Source organism: Varanus komodoensis, unplaced genomic scaffold, assembly GCF_004798865.1.
Source record: "Varanus komodoensis strain SLA01 unplaced genomic scaffold, ASM479886v1 scaffold78, whole genome shotgun sequence".
Lineage (NCBI taxonomy): Eukaryota > Metazoa > Chordata > Lepidosauria > Squamata > Varanidae > Varanus > Varanus komodoensis.
In genome coordinates this window covers 112,879-138,525 of record NW_025336455.1, presented here as the reverse complement: position 1 = coordinate 138,525, position 25,647 = coordinate 112,879, and the positions used below count along the sequence as shown (strand labels likewise).

The following is a 25,647-nucleotide window of genomic DNA, read 5'->3' as shown; positions in this document are numbered from 1 at the left end:
CCACATACAGAACTGCAGGTGAGAATAGAACTAAAAAAAGGTTTAACTTAGTGCATAAAATTCAAATACAAATTGCGGAATTAGAAAAAACTGGAAACAGTAAAATCAATCCCACTTGTGAATGTAACATTCAATAATTTCCTTGTTCCTGCTTCTCATTCATGATTTTGTCAAAAAGCAGAACTTTCCTGCCGATTGTGATTCATGAGTCTACCTGTGGAATCGGGTGATTTCTATATTTTGCTTTGATTTACAAAAGAGAACTGAATCCAAATGCAAACGAAATCATAATAAATAATTTGATTTTGGGGATAATTTTTGGCAATGAGAATTTTGTTTTGTTTTATTGTCTTGTTTTCTAACCTTAAGTAGAGTTCATGATGAACTCGGAGGATGAAAAAAAATGCTTAGGCAATTTCAATTCAATTCTATACTTTGACATTATTTCTCCAGCTAGATTCATCCTTGTGTGTTCTTTTGGGCCGGAGAACAGGATTGCAAAATTTGGACACACGTGAATTACGAGTAACAGTGCAGTTTCCGTTCACCTTGTGGCCTAAATGTGTGACTTTTGATAAGTTTAGGCTAACATATGTATGGCGCACATCGCCCTCCCATCCTTAAGGTACCCATGCTTGATGGATGCCCACCTCTCTTCGGAGGATGCAGTGGACCATCACGATGACGAAGCCCTCCAAGGAGTCAAAGACCGCGAAGAGGATCTGGAAGAGGGCCGACCGGCGGTCTGTGATCGCTAGCACCGCCGACATCCAGGTCAAAGCGAGAAGGGGCAGGACCACGCAAGAGCTCCAAAGGGACGCCCTGTGACAGGGAAGAGGAGGGGGCACCGGTGACCTCCTTTGCAAGCCCGGCCACGATGCTGTGGCCACTCAAGGGAACGAATCCCACCAGTCTCCTGATCCCAAAGGATTACAGGGCTTTGTGGTCCAGGCAGAACTTTCCCGCATCATTCCAAGCTACCAGTGATATCAGATTATACAGTGGAAAAATGAACTGGTTGCACTATTATACTGGATTCATTCTGCTCCACACCTCTATGGGCTAGGAGAGAGGCGAGGGGGAAGTGTCCTTGCAGCAGAGACATGAAGCAAAGCAAAGAAGAAATAAAACAGAGCGTGGGTGATTTGCTTGCAAAAGCATTGAAGCTTTAAGATTCTGCATAGATCTCCTTTGAGCTTCCAAAGAATTACCTGTTTGCTTTTGCCGTTCTTGCTCTTTGCTATTTCTGGATCATATGAGACTCCTGAAAGCAGAAAACCTGCTCTTTGTTGAACCTAATATGCCTCAAATTAATTAAATCCTGGAGTAAGAGCCCTGTCGTGGGCTTTTAACTCTAAGATAAGTGCAATGCCTTGCTGATAATCACTCTCACTGCTGCATGAAGTCTCCTTGTATTGTAAAGCCAGTGAGGAGCTCAGGCCACAAACTAGAACAAATTCTGCGAGATTCCCCAGGACCAATGTTGAGCTTCACATTTCTGACACAGAAGAGGACAGCTGAATGCAGTGTGATACCTGCCCCCTCCGCCCAGTCCATCAAGTTATAATCCATTTTGTGTCGTTGAAAAAAAATGTATCCTAGGTGCTCAAAATTCAGGCTTGCCAATTTTGCGAAGCACTAACAGTGCCCTAGATATTCCATGAAATCAAACTGCTTGGATCTTTTCCTACGGAGACTGATAGATAAACTGTGTTTACTGACATGCACTTCCCTTTATTGGATCTGATGCTCACCTGATGAAGCAGACCTCATTCCGTGTCTAACTGAAAGGGCGAACAGTCCGTTTGCACGACCAGTGGAATTTGCCATCACAGAAACTGGGATCGGCGGTCAGGATGGGTGGGTTTAAAAGGGGACGGCAGCGACGTGTGAGGGAGGAGGCTATCAGGGCTGCTAGCCTTGCTGGCCACGGGCTCCCTCCTTCACCAGAGGTTGCCTGCCTGCCTGCACCAGTTGCTGAGGAGCTGGGCAGGTGCAGGGCCCCTGCGGGCAGCTGGTTTGCCACTGTGTGGAGCGAGTGCTTGACTGGGCTGCCCTCTGATCTGACCCAGCAGGGCTTTTCTCATATCCTTTTGGGACAAGGTGCTTTTGAAACCTACGGAGTCTGTGGAGTGGAATGCACTGGGAAAATGCTACCTCCGGTCCTGCATGGGGACTCGCACCCAACCCTGTGTGTCATGTACGCCTTTCGGATGAAGCAGGGCCAGTTCACACTGTGCCTCATTGCTGTCCTCTAGAGAATCTGCTCCCCTTCCCCAAAAGAGTGAAATCAGCTACTAATCTTGCTTGACCTGAGCCTTCTCTCGCTGCAGCATTCGGAAGTGGGCATTGCATTTATCTGTGTCGGCACCTTTCACGCTTCCTTTCTGCAGTATTTCTCCCACAGTACTTGGAGGCAAGATGGAGCAGGCCATACTCACATTAGCAACCAGTTCAGGGGGTGGTGGTAAGAAAGGTCTTTGGACTGACAGAGCAGGATTGGAAAAGGCACACTCATTTTCCCCCCAGGCTCCGCCTCCCATAGAAGCCTGGAGAACCAAGCCCTGCATCACCCCCAGCCCCAGTGGCTCTGCTCAGCCGTGGCGACTTCCCACTCCAGGTTCTCAGCTGGACATACAACATCGGCTAACATAAAGTCCTGACAAAGTCACCCTTTGCAACATGGCATGGATAAAATCGACTTAAGGACAGGCACAGGGCGCGAAGGAGAGCAGGACCCAACTAAAAAGTGAACAGAAATGAGACATGGGGTGGTGGGGGGGGGGGAGGGAGGCTGATGACGTAGCAGAGGTCAAGAGGTCAGTTGCCTGGACTGAGAGACGCTACTAGGAGAATGCACTGCAGGTCATGATGGGCACTCGCATTTGCCCTCCCAGGGCCACGAATGGCACAACTGCAGCCCTTGGGTACACAATTGCACAAGCACACACTGGATCTTGGCTACAATCTTCCACTAGGCCATGGCAGGGCCAATGCCAGATCCTCTTCCTTTCTTCCCTGATGCACTCTCAGTTTATCCCTCATTCTAGTGATGCCTTGCAGTCTGTCGGATGGCACCGTTGGTAAGCCTTTCCTCAGAATCGGTATTTTCTCCGTGGGGCTGCCTGTGACCCCATCACCCTATTGAGCAATGGTGGAGCAGTTGGGGTCAGGAGAAACCCTCTTGCTTGGCTTGCTGCAATCCACCTGTCCCCTTGCGTCCAGACTATTGGCCTCAGCAGTCCTTCCAGAGCTAAGCTCCTGGTTTTCCTGAACTACCTCGGGAACTGGGAACTGGAGAAGGGAATGCTACCAGGATCCCCATCATTTGGTGCTGCTGATTCACAAATATCAGGTACACTTGAAGTATTGAAGATGGCATGGAGGTGGGAGTAAGAGAGAGAGGCAGAAGGAGCGGATGGGCCAGGTTAGGATGGACAGAGCTGGAAGGGATGGTGGGAGAGATACTGATTGCAGGGCTATTGTCCGGAGGGGGACACAGAGACCTTTTAGGGGATTTGAAGGCGACCCTAAGAAAGTAATGAGCTGGTTTAAAGGAGGAGAGTGAGGCAAGCAGAATAGAAAAACAATATAGAATAGAAAAATAGGTATGGCCAGAAGGAAAGCTGGGATAGGGCATTCCTAGCAAGCATCGAGCCAAGCAGAGCAGAAGCTTTAGCGGAAGTGAAGGTGAAGAAGTGACGTCCATGCCAAGGAGCTGGATTTGCTAAGGAGCAGTGAGAAGAACAAGAAGGTGAGGAATCAGAGATGACCTCCAAGGCTGTGTGTTTTTCAGGAGTGGAAAGTGAAAGGAGCGGCAACAGTGAGGCATGGCTGGGGTTGGTGGGTCCGTGGGGGTCTCTGTGAAACTGAAAAGCTTTCCAGACAGAGTTTTGCTAAGGCTATGGCACTGCCCGGAAAAGACTGCAGCCCTTACACAAGTATACCTCCACCTCTCCAAGATTCTTCTTGAGCTTAATGTAACACCAGAAAAATAATTGGTGCTTTGACGGTCACACTGCCAGCTTCTCAGCTACTTTGCATGCCTTTGCTCCTTTGTTCTGTCCCCTCAGTCCCTAACGCAACTGCCAAAATGAGACAAAGGATGGGAAAATGCATGACCTTGAGCACTGGAAGTTCTCAAATTTCCATCTCACAGATTGGCTTCCCTAATTCTCACTCTTCAATACTGGCTTCACCATTTTTTCCAAAGTACACATTTAGATGCAATTTTCCTTTTTCCAAAAGCACCCAAATGTATGCTTCTCCCCTCTGATGCGAGCTCAGAAGGCCCTGACCAAACAGGGCAATATATATTTTAAGGCTTCCCGATCAGAGGGTTTCCACATCTGTTTGTTTTCCAGAAAGTGACTCCTCTGCCATTACTGAGGGGAAGCAGCCCTCCCCAAGGGTACATGGAGAGTAGATACCAGGTATTTTGGACTTCAACTCCCAGCATGCCTTGCTCATTGGCAGGAGCTTCTGGGAGTTGAAGTCCCAAACATCTGGAGCTCTTCCCACCATATAGAAGAGAATCTTGGATGGGCCCAGCCTTGGGAGTTGCCACCACATCCTCTTTGTCTTATGCGGGAAGGTTGGTAGCAGCAAGCAAACTGTTGTGTATAAATTCCTATCATTAATTGTGGGGTGGGGAGGATTTCCTAATGAACTCCTTGGTGGAGAAAACTAATGTCCCAGAACCATTGTTCGCTGGAGTTCCTCAGGCACCACCTTAAGATTCAAGGAGGTGAAGAGAAGTCACCCCCTTAGACGTCCTGGGAAAGACTGTAGGCCAAGGATGAGTAGAAGGTTTGGTCTGTGGATAACTTTGGACTTCAGTCCCCATCCTCCCTTGACAGCATGGCCAGGGGTCTGCAATGCTGGGAGCTGAAGTCAAAAGCATGTGGAAGTCAACCTTCTGCCCACACCGTTCTAGTCAGCTCAGGGCAAGAGGGAACAACCACAAGGGTCATGAGATGACCGACCTGAAACGTTTCAAAGGGCTGGCAAAGGAGACGATGGCATGGTAGGTGAGGGGCTGGCAGGAGGCTGAAGTGGCTCACCTTTGTGCACCAGGTAAGCCAGCCCAATCCAGAGACACCGGGCAGAACGAAGGCTCTAAGAATGGCCACGTATTTCTCTCAAGGCAGCGTTCCCTCGGCCAACAGCTGAGAGAGCAGTTAGTATACCACATCCATCATCCCCGGGAGTGGGGTGGCAGGGGCTGCAGTCCCACTCAGCTGGATAAGGCTGGCCTGGAGCCTCTCCCTGCCCAGTGGGAAACCCCTCTCGTCGTATCAGCTCCGTCTCGTTCGCTCTGGGATGCCGTTTGCGTCTCTGGGTTGCGACTTGGGCATGCAAGCGGGGGTCTAGGGGAGGCTTTTCAGACCTAGCCCAGTCGGCAGGTTGGACTTCAGCTTCCACCATCCCCATCCAGCATGGCTGGTGGTGTTAGTGAAGTACATTTAAAAAAGGAAAGGGGAGTTCAGGGTTTATCATGCAAACAGCGCACGTTCTTTTCATAGGAATCATACCCTACAGTCTTCCGCAGGATCGGGGTTGCCTGCATACACAGTGGCTACATGGTTGAGGGGTGCTGAGGGGTGCCTAAACTATAAAGGGGATAAGCAATGATACAAGCATGAATGCCTTCCCCTCAACCCCGCCCCCCACATTAAGACAATGCCCCCCTTTTCCAACAGAAGCATTGTCAAATGTATTCAGAAGCAATGGAACTGGCTTGCTTTTGCTGAGAAATCTACTTTGGTCCCATATGGCTGATCCCAACCTGGGTCCTGTGCCGAATTCATGCAGCTTTGCCTGCAGCCGCCCAGAACTAGCAAGGTCAGAAATATGAGTGCATACACAACCAAGCTAATCAACTGAACTGACATTTTCACCCACCTATCTCAGCTAATTCAGCAGGTAGACCTGATTCTAGCATGGAGAACCCCTGGTTGAACCTGCTTGAGGATGAGCAGCTTGTCAGAAAAAATTACCTCTAATTTGCCATTGTTGATCTGAATGAAAACAAGCTTAACACTGAACAGCTGCTCCAAGTTTGCACAGATCTGTTTCCCTTTTTCCTATCTTTGAATTTTAACATTTCCAGTTCTTTTTGTCCCCAGTATGGAGAACTTTGCAAAGTTTTGCAAATTCCTATCAAAACTGAACTAAAGAAAGCTTATCTACCTTTCCTGTTTCAAGTGAAAATCATTGTAATTTAGGTCAATTTATAGTCATCAACTCACATTAAAGATACATTTGGCATTTTCCAGAGGAAATTCCAGGACCATGTTCCAAATGAGGAAAAGGCCATAGCCTGGTAATTCTTGAATATCAAATGTACCCTACTCCAATTTTTCTATGGAGTCTCCAGCTAAAAGGATGAAGTAGGAGGTGAAGGGAAATGTCCAGCCCTGCATGAGCTTCTAAAATGGTGCTTTTACCAGAGACATCAGGACTGTTTGATCTGACAAAAGGCAGCTGAAACTTCCTCATTTGTGGCTCATAGGTATTTTGAGATAGAAAAACAGGCAATACCTGCACGTCATGACTAGCACAGTCAGTCTGTTCAGAAACGGCCTTTAGATTGCCTTCGACATGTACTGAAATGCTCAAGAGCTTACTTTGGGCCACTGAAATGAAAAGATGTGGGCATTTGGAAGTCAGCAGTGAAGGGTGGTGGGCCAGCCTTTGAGAAGCTCTCTTTGTGGCACAGACCATGTCGGAGGAGAACTTAGAGATGGGCAAATATGACAATTTCAGCCTCAAAAGTTTGGTTCGGCTCAAACTTGGAGAATGTTTCTTGTTTTAGTTTGGATCCTCCTGAACTTTGAAAGTCCTCCTCCTCCTCCTCTTTAATTTCCTGACAATTCATAAGCACTTTTGGCAGGTAGGGCTTGGAGGAAACCTGGCAGACCCCGCCCCTGTCGCATTTACAGACTCCCTCTCATGTTTGGCCTGGTCTTGGACAGGAAGCCGAGCTGAGAAGAGGCCTGCCATCACTCACCAAAGAAAGGCTGAGCGACCAGCAACATTTTCGCACAGCTTTTGCAGCACAAACAAAGCTTACTGGGGATTCTGCTTGCATAGACTGTGAGGATCAATTCCTCTTTGTGCTTGCCTGGAATTCAGGGCCATTGGAGTCCCACACCAAAACAGATCCCTCACACTTCCCTATTGCCTGTTTCTTTGAATAGTGGCATTTTATTTCTTATTATTCACATTTTGCATTAATATAATTCGCAGCTATGTGATTCTGTTACGCCTCCCTAAGATACACGTGTTTACATGCAATTTACTGCAACTGGCCCCTACCTTTAAAAAGAGAAAACGGCATTGTAAAATTTGGAGCAGCATAGCTGAGTGGCGATCCATGCCTTGGCTCAAAATTATGACATTGGAAAGTATGCACGCCATTGCAAATTGAACAAATTTATCTCCCATCTCTTATTATGGTGGGCATGTCGTGAGTGGAGCTGGCTGGAACTGGGGGTCAGACTAGATGGCCTGGGAGACCCCTTCTGACTCGCTCTGTTTCTCTGTTTCTATCTAAGATGTGGGGCCCAAACCATGCCGAGCTTTTCAGTCCCAACCAGCAAATTGTGACTAGATCAGATGTTGTGCACTGAGGTAAGATGCTGCTACCAACTTCCCTTCACCATATTCCAGAGTCTAAAAACCACGAGGTAACTGATGCAGCACTGATAGGCTTGCTTATTGATATATGCATCTACTTCATCAACATATAGAGTGGGTTCTAATTTGTTCATTAAAATGGAGTGCAGATAGTAGGCACTAAAGCCACCCCGCAAACTTCCATCCCTGGATATTCTTTTGTCCAGTCTGTCTCGGGGTTTGGAGTGTTCACAGAATGGCACCAGGGGTCAAACACAGGGAAGCAAAACTGGGGAGGTGGAAGGAGGTTGCTTATATGGGGCTCACCAGGATGGTCCCCCTGCGTGACCCCTATGCGAGCCGCATGCTCTTCTGATCCACCTGGAGCAGACTTCGTGCTGCTGCACCCGATGGAGACAGAGAAGGAGGTTGCTGGCTGTACACTTTTCATTCCATGGGTGTTGAGGGGCTTCCTCTTGGCTTGGCTCACATTTAAGATCAAGCTGAGTGCGAGAGGAAGCCCACAAACGCTAGAGGGATGGGTGGCACTAGGTTTTGTCTCAGCCCTAGTAGTATTTGTGGAAGGGGTTTTCCTTCTGTTTTTCAAGCAGAATTTTCATTGTCTGGCTGTAAATGACAAGTCCCGTAGAAACCCAGCAAAATATTTGCCCACTCCCTAAAGAAAACACTAGTATTGGGGTCATATTTTCATCCCTTCCCCCAACAAACTTTTAGCATCCATGACTGTAGCAGATTCCTGGCTTTACAAAGGCTTCATATTAAGGGATTGGCTCTTAAACTCAGCCTTATCATTAACTGTCAGTTAGAGCAGTGAGTTCCATGTTTACTCTTTTTAAAAATCAGCTTCTTCCCGTCCCAGTTTGAAAAATATCTCAAGTAAAATTCACAGTCATTTGCACTGGCCAAATTCGACAGGTGCCACTATCCACAGCATGGAGAAGACCATGTTGATTTGCCTGACCTGGAGCTGTTAAAGAGAAGAAATGTCTACCTGCAGGGGGCCTGGATCGGTACTGCAGACATGGCTAGCAAGCACCTGGAATGACATTCGCGTGCATCCTTACCTTGAGTGTCATTCCTCTCATTGTACAATCACATTTTTAGCACTCTGCAGCCTCCATGGCTTCCCACGCTGAGATATTGGGGGAATGTTCCAGGAGTAGAAGTAGGGGCAGTCAGGAAGGCTGCAGAGTGATAGATGATTGTATTAAGAAAGAAATGCCATTCCATCACGCAGAACCCTTGGAAGGGGGCAATGCTAAGGTGGCTCCAAAGAAACTCTGAAGAAATTCTGAAGTGCCCTGGGTGAAGGAGAAAAGCAGAAGCCGCTTTGGTGGGGAAGAAAACTTTGGGAAAAGTCTTTCAATTCAAGCACTCAAGAGGAGATTGTGACTAATGGCCCTGAACAGGCCCATTCACTTTGGTGGAAGTCCTCAAGCACTTAATATTGAAATCGCTTCCCAGGCTTCTGCTGCAGAAGGAGGAGGGTATGGTGTTTGGAAGTGGGAGAACAACCTCGGAAATTCAGCTGTCTGAATGTGGACCATAGAGGGGACAACGGAGTCCAAAGAACCGGGTGGGAGGAGAAAGAACTGGGTGGGAGGTGTGGAAAGGGAGCATGAAAGAGGAGGCTGGTAATAAAAGAAAGGGGGGATCGGTATAATAAAAAGGAGAAAGAAAAGAAGTTGAAATTAGAGGAACTAACATGGCGTTACTGGTGGCTGTGGCCGAAACGTCAGCGGAAGAAACCACTCCACACTTGGAACATTTGAGCGTGAGGCCGTAAAGGGGCACTGCCATCTGACTGCAATTAAAATTAAAAGACTGAAACAAAACAAAACACTTTGCTCATGAACACAAACAAAAGTGGGGGAGAGAAGGAAGGAAGGAAGGAAGGAAGGAAGGAAGGAAGGAAGGAAGGGAAGAAGAAGTTTTAACAAAAGGCAGGGAAAGGAAAGGGAAGGGAAGGGAAGCAGAACAAAATGAACCCCAACCAACAACAACCAAAGCTTGAAAGAGGAGTGGGCAGGGAAAACAAAATAACAGGAAGGGCAGATTAACACTCTCATCTATAGCATTCCAGGTGTGGAAAAGCACAAGCCATCGCCCATCTGCATCCCACAAAGGTCAAGAGCTGCATCAAAGTCGCTGGGACTGGACAGAACCGTGTTGGAAAATACTGGCCTGGGAAAGGCCTGCTTTTGGCTTGTTGCGGCACTGCACAGCTGAGCTGCCTACTTCTGACCCCCCAGTTTGGATGGATGGTTTTAATGACTAAGAAACAATGCTTAGCTTCTGTGCATAACTTCAGTCACAGTCGCTGCTGTGCATCGACACCGTGTTTCATTGTGGAACATGGGTTTCATGGTCGGTTTAGATGCACATGCTGGATGTTGGGGAAGTTCCTACATGGACGCTTTCTGAGGAACGTTTCATGCCTGTTCAGTTAGGGATGGTGGCAATGCACAGTGAGCAGGGTGGCCTTGGACCCGCTTGGACCTCGGCCCATTCCTGTGCACACAGATTGGGTTCTTGGATACTTCCAATCATGCCTTATTTCCCCCTCCCCTGTTTGTCCTCTCTCTTTCTCTGCCATGATGCCCTTTGGTACAAGTCAATTGCCGGGACTAATCCATCAATCAGTACAGTTCTAACTTACTCTGTTTCCTGATGGTAAAAGGGCTGCTAAGGCTGTTTGAGGTGACAAACTGGAAACAGAGATGTTGTTTGCTTGGTTTTCGGAGGGGGACATTTGGAACAGAGGGGATAGGGCCACGAGGGTCCTTGGCATGTGTTCCGGTGAACATGAGTTGCCCCGGAGGGCCCTTGTCCTCACACCTGTTTGTGGGGCTTCTTGAGGAACCTGGTTGTCTGTTGCGAGGAGCAGGGGGCTGAACAGGATGGGAGCTCTCATCTGATCTAGCAGAGCTCACCCAGCAGTCTTCTTCTGCTGCCCTTTTTCCTGTGGTCTTCAGGAAGGGCTTCAAAACCCTGCAGGAACCCGCCAGGCCATTGCTGGCAAGGTGGCAGAACCTGTGTTCAAAGCATGTGCTCTACCACTGAGTTACCAACTGGGAAGGAAACTTCAGTAGGGTTGAGGTGAAGGTTCCCAGGTGAGAATTTTGAGCCCAGAGGGAAGCAGGGAAGAAGACAGAAAGGGGTGCAAAATCACCCCCCTTTCCTGGCCATTTTCACCACTGTTGCCACCATTTTAGAGCAAGAAGAAGAGTTCTAGCCCCTGGTCACCAGCTACTGTTTGGTTTTCCAGGAAATCATCTGGAAGAAATTGCCATGTTGTCTTCTGGTGATCACCACTGGCTGTTGCCAGGAAGAACCCTACACATTGCTCTAATGGATCAAGGGGAAGAGAGATCGTTGGTCTTAAGAGGAGAAACAAAGAGCCAGTTAATTTTGAGTTTCTTCGTGAAGCACGGGACGACTGGTAAAGAAGGAGTTTCAGTAATTGGACAGGCTGAGTGAACAATATTCAGCCAGGAAGATCAAAGGAATTGAGGAATACCTCGGACTCCACTGCCCACATCCATAAATTGACTCGGGTCCTTTCCAACACAGTTCAAAAGCCCCCAAGCTAAACTTTTCCAGCTGGATGACCTGACACCACTCTTCATCTTTCAGTCATCTCCACATTTGCAACAGGTGATGCATTCCAAACAGGTAAAGAGATTGTCAGACCCATTCGACATGGAGAGAACGTCCATGAAACCATTTCACATGTAAACAAAGAAATCAACAGAAAAAGAAGGCGAGGGGCAGATACAGCAAGCAACAGCCGAGATCTCCCTCAACACTGGCAATTTCAGAGCATTTTCACATCCAACACAGTCGATAACCAGAGTGAGGAGGAGTCGATGCAAAATTTCTGCTCCTGTTTTAGTGAGATAATAATGAAGGATAATTGGGTGAAACTAGGGATGTTGGAAAAATCAACAGCATTCAACATCTCCAACCCATGGGTTCTGCAGCAGACTGGTTTCTCCTGAGATGTGTGTACTGGGTCCTTTTCTTTTTACTTTCCAAAATTTGGTGCAAATTTAGTCATAGAAAAATACAGGCAAAAAGAACTGGCCAAAACTAGTCTCCCCACACCCCCAGGCTGCATGTGGCAGGCCTTTGAATATCTTGGGGGATCTGCCCTTTTTCAGAAGTGCACAGGTTACAAGACAAGTGGCTGGAGAGCAGCACTTGAGAAAGGGACTTTGGGGTGCTGGTTGACTGCAGGCTAAACATGAGCCCGCAGTGTGATGTGGTGGTCAAGAAGGCAAACGCCACCCTTGGCTGCATAGCCAGAAGCGTGGCTTCTAGATCGAGAGAGGTATTTCTGCCACTTCATACGACTCTGGTGCGCCTGCAACTGGAGTATTGTGCTCAGTTTTGGGCCCCTCGTTATAGTAAGGATATAGCCAGGTTAGAGTCAGTGCAGTGTAGGGTTTGCAGGGGATGCTGTTTGAGGCAAGACTAAGGGAATTGGGTCTCTTCAACCTGGAGAAGAGGAGAATCAGAGGGGATCTGTTGGCGACAAACAGGTATGTGAGGGGGTGTCACATGGAGGTGGGTTCTACCTGTTCTCCCCTGCAGAAGAAGGTAGGACGTGCTGCAACAGAGCAAAGCTCAGGGAACCCAGGTTCCATTTGGATGCCGGGAAGCACTTCCTGACAGTCGGGATCCCGAGGGTGTGGAAGGGGCTTCCATGGGAGGTGGCTGAGGCCCCATCAGTGAGGGTGTTCAAGGATAGGCTAGACATGCACATGGTGGGCATGTCGTGAGCAGAGCTGGCTGGAGCCAGGGGTCAGACTAGATGGCCTGGAGACCCCTTCTGACTCGCTCTGTTTGTATGTTTCTGCATTTGTACAAATGTGTATGAGTGCGTTTGTGCAAATCCTGCTCTGTCTGTGAGCAGACAGGGAGACACAAGGTCCCCAGCCATCTGCAAGAATGGATTCTGTAGCATCCATACATCCCAGGAACTGTGAGAGCAGGAACACTGTCCCCTTTCTCCAAAAGAAATGAGAAGAAGGGAAGGGGCGGCTTAGGGCTGGCACAATACTCAGCGAGGAAGGGAAGCGACTCCGCAGCAACCGGGGCTCCCTGCCTCACAAGCTTGTGCAGGGATGCCAAATTCCTGCAGAAATGACCTTGGTCAAGCCAGGAGTGGCAGAGCTCAGGGGAGGAAGTGTTAGCAGCAGGATGGGGAAAGTTAAAATTGGAACCTACCTGCCAGCCCCGTACCTCAACAAACACTTCTCATTTCACCATGGGTTCCACATGCTGTGAAATGTGGGGACGGCTGGTGAATTTCGGGATCAAACATACTTTTCAGGGATGGCTTCAAGCTTGAGAAACCCTCCATGAGCTCCAGCATGTTTCTCTCCCCTAAGAAAGCCCCGTACCCCTCCGCCCAGGCCCTTGCTTCCCCTGTGAAGATTCAGATCAGTGCTCACCCCTGCACATGGCCAGTGCCTAGCTTGCTCCCGGCTCAGCTCCATTTGAGCTGCGATGCCATATTGCACATTTTATACGCCCCCCTCCCAGCAGAACACCAGGGAGAAACCAGTTCCCGCCCCAGTGGCGTTCCCTGTATGATTTGACTCCTCCTCTCCGCCTGGTTATTGAGTGTCTCTTGCCAATTTCCATCCCACTTGTTGCTTAGAGGAATTATGGAGATAAGGCATACCCTGCCCGTTCCTTCAGTTTCTTATCTGTTATTCCATCTTTGGATACAAGTTTGTTAAACACCAGAATACCAATTACCATGTTCACCTGTTGGGAGAGAAACAACAATAGACAGTTTTGTTGGACAGCTCGACAATCACATTCAGAAGCACGATCCCGCGGGAGCCTTCTCCTCGAAGGCGCCCTTCCGCGGCTCCACCTCCCATCCGGCAAGGCATCCCATAACAGAGGCCAACTGCACGCCTGGGGGGGGCGGGGGGGCACAAGAGGGCAGCCAAGGTCAGGGGATGCTGCACCGCAGCCCTGCCAGCTTTGGAGCCCTGCCGCCTCTTGCTTGCTGAGCGCCGGGTGTCTGGGAGAGCAGACGCTGGAGCCGGACCAATTTTTCAGGAGGGCTCCAAGGAATGCTAATAGGAGGGAGACAACCATGAGGAATGGCATGTCGCTTTGTCAAGGATTCTGCCATCTGTTTCTCGGCATCTCAGACTCGAGGCGCGTGAGCACTGCTCAGCGGCCCTTTGGCTTGAGGAGGGAATCAGCCAGGGCAAGGGAGTTTCACTGGCTGGAGGTTGTGTCAGGATTGGCATGCTTGCCTTCCCTTGGTAGAATTCTGGGGACATGGCATTCCAGTGAAGGGGAAGCAGGCCAGAACTACATTTCCCATCATGCAGCCTGGCACCATTCCAGGTAAATTGTTCCATAATAGTGTGTGTTGTTGCTGCTGTTGTTGTTGCATTGTATTTACACCCAACCTTTCTTCAATTTGCAAGAAAACCAAAGGCTCCTCTCCTCTCCTCTCCTCTCCTCTCCTCTCCTCTCCTCCCCTCCCCTCCCCTCCCCTCTCCTCTCCATCCTCTCCTCCCCTCTCCTCTCCATCCTCTCCTCCCCTCTCCTCTCCTCTCCATCCTATCCTCACAACAACAACCCTGGGAGGTAGGTTAGTCTGGGCATTTGGGAAAGGTCTGAAGTCACCCGCTGAGCTTCATGTGTCAGACAAGAACCTGGGCCTCCTGGGTCCCAGTCCCATGCTCTAACCATCTCACTGCCCTTCTCCTCTCTTTCTGGTGTGTTGCCTGCGGGCACAGAGTCTGCATTTGGCAACAACAACTTTTGACAAACCTATTTGCCGTGATGTTATGGGATCCGTTAAAAATTAAACTTGGAAGTCTAACGATGCATTATACGCCCTGGTACCCTGGAGAGGACTAACGGGAGAGAGGACATCATGATGAGAAGCAGTGGGTCCCACTGCCTTTCCAGAACAGGCCTCCTCCAAACCAGTCCCTCTCCATGGGGTTCCAGCTACGAATGTATAGACTCCCCCCATCCTTCAAGGGGTGGGAACTTTCTAAAGTGATGAATTATGGGCACAGTGGAATCCAATGATCCTTCTTGCTCCAAGCAGCCTTCCTTCAAAGAGCTGTGTTTACTCCCCAAGGGGGACCTTGGAGTGTTATCATATGTTTGCATACATTCTTTTCTTAGATAATGCTTCCACCTACTTGTGCCCTCCAGGTCTTTTGCAGCACAATTCCCATCAATCTTAGGGACAACAGAAATTGTAATTCATCTGGAGGATTCTTGCTTAGACCCTAAGCTTCTAGGCCTCACTCAGCTTGTGAAGAAAAATTTCCACTGGGTGAGGAAGTGCTTCCTTTTGCCTGAGCTCTGAGTGAAAGGCCAGAGCCTTGTCTGCAGGCACATCAGATGTCCACCAGGTGGAAGCTAAGCCAGTCTGGGCCTGGCCTGCGCTTGGAGGGGAGACCACCTGTGGACCGCATGTAGCCACCTTGAGCCCTGGCATGGGAGAAAGGTGGGACATAAATATAATAAAATAAATGCATGAATGAATCACTGAATAGATAAAAGCTCTCTCAAAATTCTTCACCTACTTGGGCAGAGGAAAAAAGCGGCACTTCACCAAATTTCTCCAGGGGACCAGAAATTCTTTTATAAACCATCCAGAGAGTCTCAGCTATGGGGCAGTAGAGTAGAACAGCAGCAACAACAACAGCAGCAGCCTTTCTCCTTTTCAGGGGGATGAGGAAAGGAAAAATCTCAGAATTTTCCCCAGAAAGATGTCTTTGCAGAAAGTTTGGCTCAGCTTTTGTGTCAATCTAGTGTCAATTGAACCTAGTGTCGATCAATTTGTTTGGATAAGCCCAAATTCGAGAGGAACTGGGGTAGAAACTCTTCTCAGAATGTTAACAGAGCCTCTTGGGCCTCCTCTGATTGGCTTTTTGCTAGAATTAAAAGCTCCAAGTGCTTCTGCCCTTCTTTACAGAGGAGTTTCTCCAACCCCTCTATTATTTGAAAGGTTGGCTGGGTGATATAATAGGACTTGAAGCGGACAGTTAAAAAGAAAAGAAAGAAAAGAAAAAAGGAAATAGAATGTTTCCCTTTCAAAACCAGCAAGATTCAATCACATCAGTTGAGAAGACACAGGGTAGATTATGCCCCACTTCCCAAAAGTGACATTTTAGCTACTCTGAAATACCCAACAGGCCCAGAACTACTGGTCATTCATCGCTTTTACTTCTGCTAAATGTATGCAAGCACAGCAGATTACATGGAATGGCTGCAAGGACACATTTCTGTGCTTCACTGACCAACTTTACTATGCAGGGGAAGCTGTCTTGCCCCAAAGTCCCCTCAAAAGTAGGGCTGGCATGGTTTTTCTCATTGCAATTTCCTTGTGGTGGAGGAGCTGGTTCTACCTCTCGGTGATCTTTCAGAAAAGTATGAAGACCTCTTGGTTGGATTCCTGGAATCCCTGCATGAAGCAGGATGTGGGACTAGATGGCCTTCAGCTGCATCCGGATCCCTGATTCTGCACCTTGCATTGTGCTGTGTTTACTTAGACACAGCAGGGAAGAGGGGAAAGGAGCCTTGGCAGACTGGTTTCCATCAGAGGTGGACAACCGGTTCCTTTCGCAAAAGGACATACCATTCCTGGGGTGTTGCTACAACACAGAGGTCCATCCCAGGGCCCATCAAGACCTGACGTGGCTGGGCTCCTGGAAAGGCCCCACACACCCTGGCTGGAATCCCTTGATCCTTCTCTTGGAGTTCATTCCAGCAACCTCCTTCTTCATGGTCCTCTCACCTGGACCATGGAGCAGTGGTGGTGTCAGCCTGAAGGAGGAATGGAAGCCACTCCCTGCATTCTCCCTGCCTCTTCGCCCGGCAAGCAAGCCAATGGTGGAGAAAGGATTAGGAAGGCGCAGGGATGCACTGATCCCGGGAGCTTGAGGCACATCCTGATGCTTTCTGAGCAGGGGTGAGTTGGGGGCTGGGTTTGCATCCTTGCGCCTGTAAGATGGGCTGCAGCTTGTGCATTGTTTGAAACGCAAAGACTTTTGTGCCAACTGCACCAGAATGTCAGTTTCCAGCTTCCAGTTTGCACAAAGAGCACAACGCAGCATGCACTGTACAAGTTTTCCTTCATGCTAAAATGCAGCAATGGAAGCCCATCCTGGAGACAGAAGTCCATCATTTGGCTTGTCCTCCTGGCACCAAGCTGGTGCCAGCGCAGGGTCAACAAATCATACCCTAGGGGGACAAATTGTGAAAACCAATCTGATTTTGATGCCCTTCCCCTTGGATTGTGCACACATGAGACAGTGGATGTGCTGGGCAGGGTGTCCACCGAAGAGGTCTTGTCCACGAGACCTCTCAAATGTGGAACTGGCACTTCGTGTTCAGCACCCTTCCCTAACCTGATGCTCTGGACTTCAAGCCCCTTCAGCCTCTACCCACAGGGCTAATGGCTCGAAATTATGGGAATTGTAGGCCAAAACATCTGGCGGCACCGGCCTGCAGGAGAAGGGCAGATGATGCTGGGGCTCTTGGAGGAAACTTCTGCTCTCAAAACATTTCAGACATTACGTTATTAAATATATTTTGTCTGCAAATGTCTAATATACTAATGATGACGATGCCCACAGGATCATTTTAACTCGGCTAATGTCATGCCTTTGTTTCTCCTACATGAAGGAAATCCTGTCCTTTTTAGAAATGCCTTTATTTAAATTCACCCATCAAAATGGCATTTGCATGCTTGGTTAATCCAGAATAAAGTTCCTTCAGAAAACACCCTTATCTTAGCCACTTTTGCTTTCCTCTGGGGTTATTTCCTCTTGAAGCTAGAGTGCCTATTTTTAAACAATGGACTCTGGGTGAATTGGAGGCACGGGGGAATTACATACGGAAAAAGGGAATGCTTGGAAGTGGGTTCAAATACCAAAACAACGGCGGCTGCAGGTCCCACGAAGGCATAAAGCAGGCCTCCTTCCAACGACAGCCAACAGCTGGAAAGAAGGAGGGAGAGAGCAGCTGTTAGGATAAATAACTCTTAAACAGCACGTCTCTTACATATGCAAAACAAATGCAGAGTGATCCCAACAGGAGGGGGCATCTCCCATGGAGAGCAAGAGCAATGGAATAATGGATTTCATTTTTCAAACCCGGCAAACAAAGTCTTGTGCTATGTTGAAAGGCATCTAGTTTCACAAGAGTTTTCTATTTTGAGGCTTCCCTTTTCCGCCTCATTTCCTGGGTGCTCCAGACTTTCTGAGGAGGACTTTACTGCTGCTTTTCAGCTTATTTTACCACTGCAAGGCAGCTGTGCTGGGTGTGTTGCTCCAGTTTTTATTACTCATTTCAGCCTGCCTGATATCTGCTTCCTGATATGGAAAACTCCATGGGGGAACTTAACTAATGTCATTTTCTTTATATTGGGCTTCAGTGCAGGAAGCCAGGGTGGCTGCACAGTGCCAAGGAGATGATTATACAATTAAATACCATGTTTCCAAATGCACCTTTTTGAAATATGTGCATTTCCCCCTTTGATTAAAAACAATTTCTTTGCATTTTTCAAAGGAACACAGAGTTGCGCTCACTGCACAAATTGTATTGCAAGATCCGACATGTGCACAGTGACTGCAAAGGCCATCGGGGTCCTATGTTCAGAGATGTAAATTAAGTAAATGCTGGTTAAAAAAGTGAATATATTATGAACTTTGGGGCTGAGAAAGTGGTGTTTTGTTCCCCTACAACTCAAATCTTCCTCTCGTTTGCGCAAGGTGCATGTGATATCAATAGGTGTAGGGCTTTGCATAGATTGAAATATGTTTATAATCTAACATAAAAAGAAATAATGTGGGGGGCTGACCCAGTAGGTCCAATGTTTCCGATGATTGATGTTGTTTTTACTTAATTTTTTTTGCGTTAGGTTTATTTAGAATAAAACTTATTCAAAGAAAAAAATAGACAGGTGTGTGTGTGAGAGAGAGAGAGTGGGAGGGGGAGAGAGAGAGAGAGAATGTACCCAAGAAGGGATCCCTTTTCTGTAGGTGTTTGGTATAACTCTTTAGCCTAGCAGTGTTGGATTTCTTTTAACCTGTTACCCGAAGGCTAAATTTTACCTGGGAGAAACTCTTTCCATCAGTAACTGATTCTCAGGAGAGGCATTTCGCCCTTTTAGAACAGGGAAAAGGCATAAAAACTGAAAAACAGTGGCTAGGGAAGGGAGTATAGTCCTGTGGGGCTCCAGATGTGAGACCCCAGGAAGAGACGACGGTGTCTGTGGGCTGGACGTGCTGCTTCCCCCTTCACTGCATTGCCATACGGACGAAGGAGCTATAGGCCAGGGTGGGGCCTTCCTAGGTTCACCAAGAAACTGATCTTCATCTGTCCCATGTTCTGACCATTCAATGTGATGGCAAGCGCCAACTCCGTATTCATTTATTTTAAAATGGTAGTGCTATTCTTAATGAGAAAATGGCATTCAGAGTTATGGATCAGTTTAAATAACTTCAGCTTTGACAGATTAACCAAATTGCATTTGGGTTTTCTCTTTTCCACTTGACTTTATTTATACGTTCATATTATCCTTCCTTTCTTCTAAAAGTGCTCGGTACCTGTTTTTTCACATCGCTATTACCTTTATGTATAACAGCAGCAAGTTAAAATCAAGACATTAAAACTACCTCACCAAAATGCACAAGAAGAAGCAAATTGCAAATTACACACAATTATCGAAAATGGGTCATAATTTAACAGGTAAAATGAATGGATTGAATGCATAGAGCAAGGCGCAACTTGAGGCTTGGAAGAGCTGGATGGAGCTGTCATGAGCAGCACATTTTGGGGGATGTCCATTCACAGGGCTGCCATAAGTCGGAGATGCCTTAATGGCACGTAGCTACAACCATATAGCTAGCAAAGACCAAGGAGCATGAAAGCTTAGAAGGCAATCACTGGCTGGTGCGGCTTTCTAATTGGGAACAATTTTAGATCCCTGGCAGAAAACCTCTAGTGAGGGATAAGGATGGGGGAGAAATATGCACACTAAAACTCAGTTATCCTTTGAAATCTGCACCTTTCTGAATTTTGTGCACATGTTTGCAATAACTGAAATTTGCATGTCTATGAATCTAGGGACTGGCCCAGAGCTTCAGCATGACAACTCCGCTCCGCATCTGTACCCCTTAAGAGGAACCCTATCTTCAAAATCCCCATGCACTCTTTCATTCGCTGCAAGCAGGACTGCAACGAGTAGGCTAGAGGGCTGTTTTAGTCCAGTCCTAGTCTACATGGTATAGCCCCGTCCGCTACCTCCTGTCACTTTGCTCTGGGGCCTTTGAGGTCCCAACTAGGCCCCCTCTTTTAATATATTAAGGGGTGACCCTATGCATGTCTAGACAGAAAAAGTCCTCCAACCCCCAGCATTCCCCAGCCAGCTTCGCACAGGACTGGGTCATGAAGGGTTGGACACGACTTTGCAACTAGCAAGAACAACAACAACAACAGGGGCCCTAAACAACCCCTAAGCCATTTCTCCATCCATTGAGACCAAAACTCACAGAAGGAAAAAGGAAACAGTCTCCTTGCCTAGCGAGAGCCCAATTCCATGCCCCTGAGAGCACCTGGACTCTGCCGTAAGCTTTGCTAGGAATGCAGACTTTTAGAAACAGCATTCTGTCCCTGAAAAGGGGATCTGAAATGTGCAACAGCTACAGAATTGATCATTTTTCAATTGGACATTTTAAGGGGTGCTTTTGTTAAATGGGGCTCTGAGGAAAAAGAAGTCTGAATGGTACGTGTGATTTCTGAATTGTGCAGAGAGCCACACAGCCCTTAGATGGCGCTGAATAGATGGCAGGGACTCCCCTTGTGAGGCTGCATATTTGGAGGGTGAAAGCCAAGCGGGCTTACTTGCCCTTGGTTGGAGCTCTGAGCTGGAATGGAAGAATCAGGGATGCGCCGGCTCACTGAAACGCACTGCACTTCACTTCGAAGTAGGGATACACAAATTGTGCTGCATCTGCAGCCTCTTCATTTTGCCTGTTGCCACCTAAATCATATTCCTGATGAATATGCAGTAGAGGGGACAAATAGATTTAAGGAATTAGATCTGATAGACAGAGTGCCTGAAGAACTATGGATGGAGGTTCGCAACATTGCACAAGAGGTAGCAACTAAAGCCATCCCAAAGAAAAAGAAATGCAAGAAAGCAAAATGGCTGTCTGAGGAAGCTTTACAAATAGCTGAGGAAGGAAGGGAAGCAAAGGCAAGGGAGAAAGAGAAAGACACACCCAAGTGAACGCAGAATTCCAGAGAATAGCTAGAAGAGATAAGAATGCCTTCTTAAATGAGCAGTGCAAAGAAATAGAAGAAAACAATAGAACAGGGAGGACCAGAGATCTCTTCAAGAAAATTGGAAATATGAAGGAAACGTTTCATGCAAAGATGGGCATGATAAAGGACCAAAATGGAATGCCCCGACTATGGAATGGACTCCCCAGAGAGGTCTGCCTGGCGCTGTCATTATATGTTTTTCGGCGCCAGGTCAAGACCTTTTTATTTAATCAATATTTTAATATGTTTTAATATTGAATTTTACTGTTGCATTTTATTTTGCAGCCAGTGGAAATGGTCAATTTATTTATGTTGTAAGCCATCCGGAGACGCAAGTAATTGGATGGCATACAAATTTTATAAATAAATAAATAAATAAATAAATAATGGCAGGGACCTAACAGAGGCAGAAGAGATTAAGAAGAGGTGGCAAGATTACACAAAGGTACTATACAAGAAAGAACTTAACATCCCTGATAAGCACGATGGGGTGGTCACTGACCTCGAGACAGACATCCTGGAATGTGAAGTCAAAAGCGCCTTAGGAAGCCTGAGCAACAACAAAGCTAGTGGAGGCGACAGTATTCCAGCTGAGCTATTCAAAATCCTAAAAGACGATGCAGTAAAAGTGCTACACTCAATATGCCAGCAAATTTGGAAAACTCAGCAGTGGCCACAGGATTGGAAAAGGCCAGTTTACATTCCCATCCCAAAGAAGGGCAATGCCAAAGAATGTTCAAACTACCGCACCATTGCACTCATTCCACATGCTAGCAAAGTGATGCTCAAAATCCTACAAGCCAGGCTCCAGCAGTATGCGGACCGAGAACTACCAGAAGTACAGGCAGGGTTTCGAAGAGGCAGAAGAACCAGAGATCAAATTGTCAACATATGTACTTCCTGGAGAAGACCCTAATGCTGAAAACAATTAACAGCAAAAGAAGGAGGGGACGACAGAGGATGAGGTGGCTAGATGGAGTCACTGAAGCAGTCAGTGTGAGCTTAGGTGGGCCCCAGGGGATGGTGGAGGACAGGAGGGCCTGGAGGAGTCCATGGGGTCGTGATGGGTCAGACGTGACTTTGCGGCTAACAACAACAACAACAGTGCAGCTTATGTTCCACCCTCCACTCCCAAAAACCTGGGCATCTGCAGTTGTGCAAATTCACACTTCTGAAAATGTCCACATTCCACCCCATGCATATTTTCACGGTTTAACCTATGTAAGGGAAATGCGCATTTTCTGTCAGGTTTTCTTTAAAGATCATGCTTTTCTATGACCACATGTGAACAACATTCCAGAAAGAAGGAACACAGGTCCACCCATCCATGGAATTCACGTGGCTCCCAAAAATCCAGTGCTCTGTGTAATCCATGGGAAATACTCATAGAAATCCAATCTCATCTGAATCTGTTGCAGATTTCTCCAGCATCCCTATGTCAAATCTCACTTCTGCTGGCTCCCCTTTTCATTTGTGACTCTACCCCTCCAGTTCATTTGACTGAATGACATGCAAATTTGGATCAATTTTTTCAGAAGTGTGTGTTTCCTGGGGGTGCTTGAAGGGTCTGATGGGGGTGAACATGCAACGGATTTCCGAATTCCAGCCTTGGGATTTCTTGGGGGGGGCGGTCTGGAAGGAATGTGCAAGAATGCTGCCTACTCCTTTTACTGTTGTGCTTTTCCTTGTGTTTTCATGGATCTGAGTTTGCATTCTATTTTAATTCAGTGTTTGTATCCTGACAAGCTTTTGTGTTTGCTGCTGCGAATTGGCATGAAGGCCGCAGCTAGTTGTTAACAAGGGGTGGGGGTGGGGGGTTGAATTCAAGGCGGTCTCTTTGTTGTGGCCTGGAGTTCTTCTGCTCATCTTGGAGCAGAGCCCAATCTTCCCCAGAGCAGATGTTCCCAAGCATCCAAATTCAGGGACTTACAAGAATCCAGAGGCATTGGCAAGGCATGGCCGTTTTGTACCATCTAGAGAGAGAGGGAAGTGCAATAGCCTTCCGTTTGGACACTGGGGGTCACTTGGAAGTTACAGGCTGGACATCAGGGAAAGCTTCCTGACTACAAGGGCAATACAATGGAGCCGATTACCTGCATGAGTAGCCCACACTGGAGGCCATTGGGTAGCATCTGTTAGAGCTGCTGTGACTTGGGATCCTGCAGTGCGCAGGGGGTTGGCCCCAGTGGACTTACTGTGCCACACACAGAGGTGGGTAGAGACCTGTTCTCCCTGCAGAGGAAGGCAGGATGCGCTCCAACAGAGCCAAGCTCAGGGAACCCAGGTTCCATTTGGATGCCAGGAAGCACTTCCTGACAGTTAGGACTCCAAGGACTTCCCTGGGAGGTGGTTGAAGCCCCATCGGTGAGGGTGTCCAAGGACAGGCTGGACATGCACATGGTGGGCATGTTGTGAGCAGAGCTGGCTGGAGCTGGGGGTCAGACTAGATGACCCAAAGACCCTTTTTGACTCACTCTGTTTCTAGGTTTCTATTGTTCCCTTCTCTACTATTTTATTATTCTATCAGATCTAGGATCATTAAATCACAGCTTTGCAAAGCCAGACCAATCCTGTCCCTGAAACGTATCTGAAGGAACCAGGCTGGACCTAGAAAACTGTCAGTGAAGGGAAACCTTCATCTCTTTCTCCCGCATCAACATTTTTCAGAGTTACATCTGTCAAAGGCAGCCAGGGACTGCAAGGCTGTATCTAAGTGCACAAGGCTGAGCAAGTCATGTCTACCTTTGACTCGTTGGATGAGCGAGAGAGGTCTCAGCGAAGCTCAGCCTGCCTAGGCCAAACCAACAGGTAGGGCTAGGAGAGACTTCTTCAAAGGGGAATTTAATCTGAGGCAAGGGAGAAATTGGGTGGGGGGCGGGTTGAAATTGTGGGGCTCCCCAGCATGTATCCTGGCTCAAGCACAACCAGCTTTGCTACCATCTCTGGAGATGCTTCTGGGGGAATTCGTGCTTTCCAATCTAAGGTGCTGCCAATATTAGGAAAGGAAACTAGTGAGCGAACAAGAATTTATTTATTTTTATCTGGGTATTTTTTACCCCATCCAATACATTGCAGATCTCTGGACGGCTAAGAAGTCAAAACCCAATAAATGCATATAAACCAAATAATATAGAATAATTCAGACTGAGCATAAAACATAGTTAAAGATATTAAACATTAAAATTATGGAAAAATTAAAAGGTCTTGACCTGGCACCAAAAAGCATATAACATTGCCACCAGGTGGACCTCCCTAGGGAGTGCATTCCATAGGCAGGGTGTCACCACAGAGAAAGCCCTCCTCCGAGTATGTTCTCTCCGAACCTCCTTCAAGGAGTGTTCCCTGAGCAGGGCCTCTGCTGCAGATCTTAAGGGGCGGGAGGGCATCTAGGAAAAAAGATGTTCCTTCAGGTATCCCAGTCCCAAGCCATTTAGGGCTTTATCGGTCAATACCAGCACCTTAAATTGGACCTGGGCTTCAATCGGAAGCCAGTGAAGCTGATAGAGGACCGGTGTTATATGAGAGTAATGACCGGCCCACCACAGCAATCTGGCAGCTCTGTTCTGAACCAATTGAAGTATCTAGACCATCTTCAAGGGCAACCCCATGTAGAGCGTGTTACAATAGTCCAACTGGGAGGTTACCAGATCATGGGTCACTGTTGCTAGGCAGTGCTCATCCAGGTAAGGATGCAGCTGATGGATCAGCCGAAGCTGAAGGAAAGTGCTCCTCGCCACCGCTGCCACTTGGGCCTCCAGGGACAGCTCTGGGTCAAGGAGCACTCCCAAGCAGCGGACCCTGTCCTTTAGAGGAAGTGCAACCCTGTCCAGGGCAAGGCCCAAGGCACCTACCCAGGAGCTCGAACCACCCACCAACAGGACCTCTGTCTTGTCTGGATTGAGGCTCAGTTTATTGGCCCTCATCCAGCCCATCACCTCGTCCAGGCATCGGTTCAGCACAGCCACTGCTTCGCCTGGATCAGTTGAAAAGGAGAGGTAGAGCTGGGTGTCATCAGCATTCTGATGACTCCACAGCCCAAACCTCCTCCAGCGGTTTCATGTAGATGTTGAATAGCAAGGGGGACAAAATGGAACCCTGCGGAACTCCACGGCGGAGTTGCCATGGCACAGAGCCACAGTCCCCCAGCACCACCTTCTGGAATCGGCCGGCAAGGTAGGAGTGGATCCACTGCCGAGCAGTGCCCCCTATTCCCAAAATGGCCAGCCTCTCCAGGAGGACACCACGGTCGATGGTATCGAAAGCCGCTGAGGGGTCTAGGAGAACCAACAGGAACACACTCCCCCTGCCCCTCTCCCTGTGACCAAGGCAGATTCAGTACTGTAACTGTGTCTGAAATCAGAATGAAATGGGCCCAGATAATCAGTTTCGTCCATGAGTGCCTGGAGTTGTCCAAGAATGCAAGCGTTTACTCACTAGTTTGCGGTGCTGTACCCCTTGGCTTTAGTGAATCCCACAGAGATGGCTACCACCAAGGCAGGCAGGCCTAAACAGAGCAAACCAGAAAGAAAGAGGCATTTTTATCATCATTTGTAGCAGATCCCTTGCATCAGAACACTGGACTCAAGGCCCCTCCACCCCTTCCTACTATCGCCCCGCTGGCCACCAAACAGTCTTCCTTTCCGCACCATTTCCTTCAAACCATTACCAAAAGTC

The 25,647-nt window shown here is 48.0% G+C and overlaps 1 protein-coding gene across 1 annotated transcript in view; it reads right to left on the bottom strand.

Moving 5' to 3' along the window:
• The window catches only part of ADGRB1 (adhesion G protein-coupled receptor B1), a gene marked incomplete at its 5' end in the record, with an annotated part of 159,600 nt that overhangs the window by 25,048 nt on the left and 108,905 nt on the right, over window positions 1-25,647 (bottom strand). The window contains 4 exons of the mRNA XM_044453219.1: window positions 651-822; window positions 13,334-13,419; window positions 17,576-17,642; window positions 25,408-25,477. Coding sequence (XP_044309154.1) covers window positions 651-822; window positions 13,334-13,419; window positions 17,576-17,642; window positions 25,408-25,477 — 395 coding nt within the window. The remainder of the gene's footprint in view (window positions 1-650; window positions 823-13,333; window positions 13,420-17,575; window positions 17,643-25,407; window positions 25,478-25,647) is intronic.